The sequence below is a fragment of the Osmia bicornis genome, chromosome 14 (assembly GCF_907164935.1).
Source record: "Osmia bicornis bicornis chromosome 14, iOsmBic2.1, whole genome shotgun sequence".
Taxonomy (NCBI): domain Eukaryota; kingdom Metazoa; phylum Arthropoda; class Insecta; order Hymenoptera; family Megachilidae; genus Osmia; species Osmia bicornis.
The window spans coordinates 3995156-4003142 of NC_060229.1; the positions used below are offsets into that span (position 1 = coordinate 3995156).

At 44.4% G+C, this 7987-nt stretch overlaps 1 protein-coding gene across 1 annotated transcript; it reads left to right on the forward strand.

The window, feature by feature from the left end:
- The first annotated feature begins 1310 nt into the window (after positions 1-1310).
- Positions 1311-6589, forward strand: LOC114872739. Its single transcript, XM_029180301.2, has 6 exons — positions 1311-1965; positions 2144-2282; positions 3080-3303; positions 3544-3715; positions 5558-5681; positions 6009-6589. Exons 1-5 carry the CDS (start codon positions 1785-1787, stop codon positions 5598-5600), a joined length of 759 nt encoding a protein of 252 aa, XP_029036134.1. The 5' UTR covers positions 1311-1784; the 3' UTR covers positions 5601-5681; positions 6009-6589.
- Positions 6590-7987: the final 1398 nt, after the last annotated feature.

The following is a 7987-nucleotide window of genomic DNA, read 5'->3' on the forward strand; positions in this document are numbered from 1 at the left end:
TTAAATCCGCAAAATCGATGATTAAACGTGTAATCTATTCACGTTAGAAAGCTGAAAATTGTCGACAGACGCAACTTTCTTTTCGTCGCTTCTATTTCGCTTTCCCAGCGCCATTTTCCGGCGCCGTTGTCCGTTAACGAGGATTCTGTTCCGACAAAGATTGGTTGCATCTGGACGATACGAAATATGTCACAGAAAGATACGAACGCGACTACGGTCTAGACATTATTGTTCCAATAAATCGGTCGAATTTAGGGGAAGTGTAAAAAAAAATAGACACATCAGAATTCTTTAAAAAGCGACGACGACACGTCCGTGGTCTTTGAACTATGAAAACACGAGCAGAGAAAGATCGTTCTGTTGAAAGGCGGGAATTGATGGAAGAGTGAAAGATAAATGAATTTTCTAGATGAGTGCATCACTGATTACCTGTGCAATTTACGCGGGACTAATTAATAATCTAATCGATAAACACGAGAATTTCCATGGTCGGTTGAACGCAAAGAAGCAGGTTCTTCCATCTGGAAGTCGTCCGCGAAATGCTTCCCGTGGCGGTATAAACGAGTCCGTGTTGTTCTTCCAATAAATCGACCGACTTTAAAAGAGGCCGGAGAGCGCAAAAAGGCAGGCAAAATCCGGCAAAAGTACGAATAAATTGTGGTCCCAGAGGGGACGCAAAGATTATGCCGACCCCCGATGAGAAGCCACGAAAAACAAACTAACAGACCGTGCCAGAGACAAAAGCTATTAGTTGCCTTGTTAAGTACAACTACATTACAACTTTTATTTTTTATTTCTCCACAAATAAAAGATGGAGCATTCTTTCAATTGATTGAAAATTCAATCTTTTTCCTCAAAAATGTCTGACCAGTTGCAATTAATTTACATCCAGTCATGTTTAAAAAATTATTTTTCTCTTTTTTTCGATATAAAATATACAATACAAAACATTAGGAAAAAGAAGAAGAGGAAAGCTATAAAAAAGAGACGTCCTCGAAAGAAACGATTGTACGTCTGTTCGGCAAAGTTATGCGAGGAAAGAATGTCACCGATGACGGAATTAAAATAGACGTAGAAGCAAAATTCGTGAAGTGGTAGAACGAGGTAAAAGAGAAAGGAGGGAAGTATAAAAAATGAGCAAAGGAAAGAGAAGAAATAGTAGCGAAAACGATGGGTGTGAGAAGATGAAGAGAGAAGGATACGTTTCGCTTTCCAGTGGGAGGTACTAAAATTAGAGGAGCCCACGCTGGTTACAAGTCGCTTCTTGTAGCTTCCTTCGGACATTTTCAAATAGTCCTTTACGCCGATAACACGCCCGTGTTTTCGCGACGTCTCGTTGTCAGTCGCGACTCGGCGCCGTGATTCTGCCTTCGATTCGATCGGCTTTTACGAGTGACTTCCCCAACAGAGAGAGATACGGTTGCCTCCTTGGAACCAATTCAACGTCCAAGTGCCTCCAGTTTATTCCAACTGGCAACAGACTTTCAATAATTCCTCCCTACCCTTCTATTTTTATTATTCACAATTATCCGTTCGTCGATGGGACACGACGAAAAATTGATCGTACATCAACCGATTATTCCATCGATATCGATCACCTTAAAACTCGTTCGTTTCAAGTGCCATTGAATAATTTCACGTCCTCGAGTGGTGATTTCCTTTGGTCGGTTCGATCGTGCGGTTTTTCATCAAGATCGTTTGCGGACAGACAATTTCAAGATGATAATGTATAATCCTGTCTTCGATAACAAACCGATCCTGCATCGTTGTCGATTTCCTTATCAATGAGATTCTTTTCGCGACTAACGCGAACGATTCTTTCCATTATCAAGAGCTTCGTGAGTGTCGAATCGCGTCGAGATCACGGTATGTATTTCGATCGATCGGTTATCGAGCCAACGATCCGCGCGCGTTTCTTCCTGGCCTTCTTGATGCTTCTGTCGAGCAACATCGAGTCAGCCGAAGGTAAGTCGTTTTGATATATCTTGTAACTATGTTATCGATTTTTCCTGGCGACGTAATTGCTACGAGGCACGGACATTCGAGTGATATCGAACGATCTATACACCTGTAATTGATGCACCGTGACACGAAACGTACGTCGTTCGTTTAAACGACAGGAAATATTTGTCGTTATTTTCAGGGAGAAAATGCGTGTGCACCAACAAGGTATGCAAGGAAGCCGGATTGGATACGTGCAAGACGAGATTCTCTTGTTACACGGAATTGATCCTGAATGGGAATCAGGAATTTGGAAAGAACGCGACGAAAGGATGCACAGAGTTGGTATATTCAGATTTTTCCTTTTGAAAATAGTCCCTCGGCATGTTTCTAGAGCGATCGAGATTTTTGAAACGTTTTCTATTTTCGAGCGTCGAAATAAAATTGAACGAGGAAAAAGAACTGACGTGTTGACGATACCGTCGGTAACCGATTCGATAAAAAGTAAGTCTACGACCTGTAACCTTTCTCTTGTTATTGGTGAATAAATTCGAACCGGTACGAGTCGACATCGAAAACGATTTAATTTTTCCCGGATCCGACGACGATCGACGATAAATTCGCTGGACGGTTTTATGCTTCGAGCAGATAACCTTGACGAGATAATCAGACTCGAAAGGTTCTGACGAATCATTTCTTTTTCCTTATTTCTTTTCTTTCTAGCGGACAGACGTCAAAAATCATTTCGACGCGAATAATAATCAAGCACTTTTTATTACATCCCAATTAAATACTCTAACGGTTATCGAGAGATAGCCGCGGTATCAATTACCCACGATGACCAGAAGAGAAAAAAAATTAATTTTTACCAAAGATAAGATGCGTTGCCTCGCAAAACAACTGTAACTGACCCCCATTTCGAGTACCATTTTACCCTTTCCAGAATGAATTTCTAGCAATCGGTTTCTCTTCGAGGCTGAACAAATGACACGACGATACGGTTGCGGAATATTGAAATCTCGCTACGTAAATCGAGCGAAATGGTTATTTAAATCCCGTATGGTATCGCCGGGGTCACGGAACTTTATCGAGTTGGAGCCCGTTTTATCGTTAACCGTTGCGCGTTGCCATTGCTCAGGGGTGCCACGCCATTGTTGTGCGAGACAAAGTCCTGGGTCACGAGGTCGAAGCAAACGGACAACGTGGATCGATCGTCGACCGGCTGGATCCGTATGCCCTGGCATAGATTGAAGTGTTGCGACACCCATGACTACTGTAACGCCGATCACCACGTGAATGTGTCCACGTGGATCGACGACGAGGAGGGGCCGTTTACCGTGGAGCCCACCTTAGACCATGCCGGTAAATAATCATCTCGTTTAACCTCTTTCGTAACACGACGATCTACAACCATTAGAGGTGTCCGAGAAATCTCGACTGTCCGATCGACCGGTCCACCCGGTTCAAGGAAACCAGTTTCATTCGAAATTCATTCACGCTAACCCTTTCGTTCTTTAGAACGATTACGATAAGAAAATGAAAAATAAAAAGAGGCAGATTTATTTGACGAAAAATGATTGAAAGTTTGTATTATGTATGTAGATACTCTTAGCGGAATGTCGTCGATTCAGTCCGATCAAGGACCGATCGCTGGAGGCCGGAAATCATCGGATCATTTCCTTCAGAGCCGAGTGAAACCTCTTCACGTGGCTGCGGTGGTATTGGCGATCGCTGCTCTGATATCGGTCCTAGCCGCCTGCTACGTTATCACAAGGTCCGAAAATTTTTATTACCTCGTCTACCGTGAAGTTTCTCGCCGGTAAATAGCGCGAACCTCGACTAAGATGTCCGATCACACGTAAGGACATTTTACCGGGAAGGAAAACGATATGAAGAGCGTATTTTACGATGCCAAACACGAGCATCGTACGAGAGTTTCACGAATGGAAAGTTTGATTTATTGCCAGCTGTGTTTTTCAACCTCTCTTTCTTATCCCATCGTCGATTATAAACAACGTAATTATTAATCCCTCGATTTTCGTACGCGTCCATCCGGTACGATCGAGAAATATTCTCGTGCTTTTCCCGCGTTTCCTTGAGCCTCTGCCAAAAATTCGTTTCGTCTCTTTATTAAAGAAACAACGTTCGCATGTAAGCTTGTAATTGTAATTGTTTGGCATTGGTTCGTTGGCGTAGAGCAGCTTGCCAGCCGCTCTCCAACGTTTTCAGATTCACGATCGAAGCAAAAGTTTCGATTCTGTTGTCGAGCGGAAAAGCCGTGGTGAGAGCCAGAGAAATGTCAGAACCAGTGGCGTTTGCGTTTTCGAAGGCAAACAAGCTACCTTCTTGTACATATTAGACGAGTCGCGTGCTGTTTCCCTCGCTTTGTTCCCGGCCCTGTTAAAAGACGATTGAAAAATCCCATTGGAAAGCGGCGGTGCAACGGAACGAAAAGCCTTGTGCTAATATTAACTCGGCGACCCGTTAACAATCGCCGTTCACGAGGTTACAAACTGCAACTGTCTCTCGATAGTCGTCGATGTTACGGTCAATCGAGTGGTCGCGCGTCGAAAATCGGTACCGCGTGTACCGAAGCTAGATTATCGGCTTAGCCGGACAGTTCAGACTTGAAATATTGCCGATATTAATACCTCGTACAAGGAGTCCTCTCATTGCCGATCCGATAAGCCTGCCACGTGCGACGTGTCTCGCCTTACTGTCGATACCTCTCGATAAACAATCGAGAATTATGCGCTCTATCGCAAATCAAATGTATCATTTTTGCGGACAGGTTCCGTTTCAATAAATATTTAAAAAATCATCATCTATCACTTTGGCCCACCAGAGTGGCCGTGTCCTCTGAAAGGCAAATTAAAAACCGCGATCGGAGGCTAAAATGAATCTCAACTGATATCGAGCCAGACTGTCAGCGGTTTCCGTCCAAGACGGTTTTTATTATCCGCAAAAGTCTCCGTGTTCCTTTTCTTAGGTGGCCGATTTCGGTGGGTTCCGTCTGGCCGGTTTGTCGCCGGCTCACTAAAAGCCGTGCAACTGGCCTCTTATCAAAAGCCTCCTCTTTCGAGGGATCCCTTGAAACAGATAGCGATGCACCGAAGAGCCGGCAGGGGTCTACCCTCTAATCTTCGGCCCCCGGAACGGTTAAGTGGCTTTTCGAGTTCGGCAATGTCCTGGCCTTCGGCTCGCGTATACACCTACGTGGACGTGTTGCTTCCTTTTCTTCCTTCTTTATCTCGCCTTCGAACCTTGTATCCCGAACGAGCACGCGGGACGATATCGCGTTCCTTTCCCGATTTCCTCGTGTTTCACACGGTCGACCGGTAATGTGGCGACGTTTCTGTCCGCGTCCGTAACGACGTTGCCTTGTCACGAGGATAACGCGGGCGCCAGGGATTTTTCTTTATCACCGAAGGAACTCAGCCTCGAGTGCACAGAAAATAGAGGTGAATTAGGATAAGGGAGGCTGATAATCCCAGCCGTGGTGTACATTTTGGTAAACGAGTTTCTATCGAGGGATATTTTTGGACCTCGTCGATTAGAAACTTTGTTATTTTTTTCAATTCGCAACAATGATAATTATTTTTCTCTTTGTTCGTAGGTTCCTGAAAGCGAACCCTTATACCATTACCAACATGGAGTAATGAAGATTCTTGTACGAAGATCATCGAGATTTATAGTCGAAGACTTTTCATTTTCTTCCATTCTCGGGCAACTTAAATCAGGTAAGCGTTTCCTCGTTATATCTAATTGCAGCTTTTACGAGTACTAAAATTAGTTCAGCTAAATTAACTCCTTCTTAATTGTACGCTCCTGATCGACTAACGAATGTAAAATAAAAATAGAAACCAGCCATGCAGGAGATAACTACCGCCGACAGGCTAAACGAGTCCGTATTGAAAAGAATTTTGTCATGAATAATACCGGTCAGCTTTCGAGTCCTTCTAGTCAGTAGCGTTGAAAGATAATCGACATCGCTAAACTATTTCAACGTTTCAATTCATAATTATTTCCACGTCCGCTTCGATCGAACATTCTTGCTGTTTATTCAGGGTGATGGACGCACGGTGGCCCGTTGGATCCCAGGAAACGTGGGATGCTACCGATTTCAAGAGTCATCGAGTGACGAAGCTCAACGAGGGACACTTTCGTGCAAACACCAACTCGTTGAAACCTTTTGTTTCGAACGACGTGACTAACGTCGGGCCCGGTGTCCGTTGTTCGAATTCCGTCCATTCGGTAAAGCGGCTCCGAAACCAGGTGCTTCGTTCGTTTCCATGCAATTAGTCATCCTTGTCAGGGTGGAAGCGAATAACTATGGGAGTCGAAGGGACTACGTGTGAATCGTGCTTGGACGCTATCGAGGAGTCTCGTGCTGGACGTGAAGCGCGCGACAGGAAGTGAAAAGTAAATTGAACGGTAGTGAAGAGCTGTCGATGCCAATGTGTACACTGATAAGATAAATTATTATGCGTACAGCAAACTGCATTCCCGTTTACAAGCTTTACATTTTTATCACGATCCTATCGGGTTGATAGGAAAATTCGTGGGGAAACTTAACGATAACGTAAGAAATTCGAATGGGGGAGAAATGTACATGTACTTTAACGAGTAAATAATGGAATTAAAAGAGAATAATGAATAATCATAGTCTAGCCATCTGCACCGTTAAATCGACCCACGATCAACGTACCGTATACGAAGAAACTTTCCATTCTTTCTTTCTTATTTTTTTTCAACATCGTCGATCATATAATGACTGACAGTCTTAGTCATGTCGGCTTCGGAACCATGACAAACAATAGCGTATTATTCCATTAGGTCTACCCTGAGAACTAACCAAGCAGTTAAGACCAGGTGGTGGTCGGATAGGACTATGGATCCGCGTGGAACGTTTGACCACCGAATTCGTTGCGGTCGACGAGAATCAATCACTCGGCTAAACGTATGGGTTCGATTCTGAGGTAGGATACCCGTCGTCCTCCGGGCATCGTCGAATGACCAAATATCTCAGATAAACATCTTCAGCTTGTCTAACTGGTTCATCCACGAGCCGCTAACAAGACGTTTCTCCGGCGTGCTGCTTCTTTCGTTCTTTCATTATTCCTTTTGATTTATTTGCCTTACTTCGAGGAACGTTCAATCCCCGTTCGAGCGTGAAATAATTTACACGCCAGTTCCCAACGAGCCTGGTACACCAGCGTAATTAGCAAGCGATAATTCCACTTGGTCGATTTGGAATTAAGAGGCATCGCCGCGTATGTATCGCGGGGACGACAAGTGTCAACGAACCGAGCCGGTTCGCTCGTTAAACCAGTGTTTTTCTCATCGTTGTTATCTGTCGTTTAACAATGAAACGCTTTGAACTCGGCCGAGATCAAAGCGTATTCATCAACAGATGGGAACGTGTGTCGGCCTTCGAACATTGTGTAATTTTGTCTCTGATGTTGGACGAGAGAAGGAGGCGAGAAGATTCGATGCGACCGGACAGGAGAATAATATCGACAACGTGGCCGCTTCTGGCAGAAGCGTGTTTTATTTGGCAAAGAGTTAGGGAGCTGCACTTACCAGGGTTCGCTATGGACCAGATTGTCCTCGACGGCATGCCGAAGATTCGGAAGAGGGCAACGATGCATTACTCCGGGTAAGAAATAAGCAAAAATAGGAGCAGCGCCGTGGCGCCAACGAGTTAATAGTTAATTGGCTAATGCCCGTCTAAAAATAAACCGAGTACCGTCGACTTTTGCGATGGTTACGCTCCAAGTATCGAACCAGACGTGCTTAGACCCCCTGAAAAGGAACACTCGGAACGGGGATTATGATTCTCCGTTTGAAACATACGCGTTAAACTTCGAGGAAACGATCGTTTTCCGTAAAACTTATGCCATCTGGGTGAATGTAACAAAGAGACCAACGCGAACGATGGAAGATTATGTTGTCTGCGAGAGAAATACGCGGAGGAGACTCTTTCCAAGGAAACCACTTGAAGCAGAGAATTAACGGAGCGAATTTAATAAGCGTCTCGTCTCTT

What these genes read in the sequence shown, in the direction of transcription:
- LOC114872739 (XM_029180301.2), top strand. Translation starts at nt 1,785, where the DNA reads ATGAGATTCTTTTCGCGACTAACGCGAACGATTCTTTCCATTATCAAG. An exon ending in GCGACGAAAGGATGCACAGA is followed by an intron (nt 2,283 to 3,079) that starts GTTGGTATATTC and finishes GCCATTGCTCAG; the next exon opens with GGGTGCCACGCCATTGTTGT. An exon ending in GCCTGCTACGTTATCACAAG is followed by an intron (nt 3,716 to 5,557) that starts GTCCGAAAATTT and finishes CTTTGTTCGTAG; the next exon opens with GTTCCTGAAAGCGAACCCTT.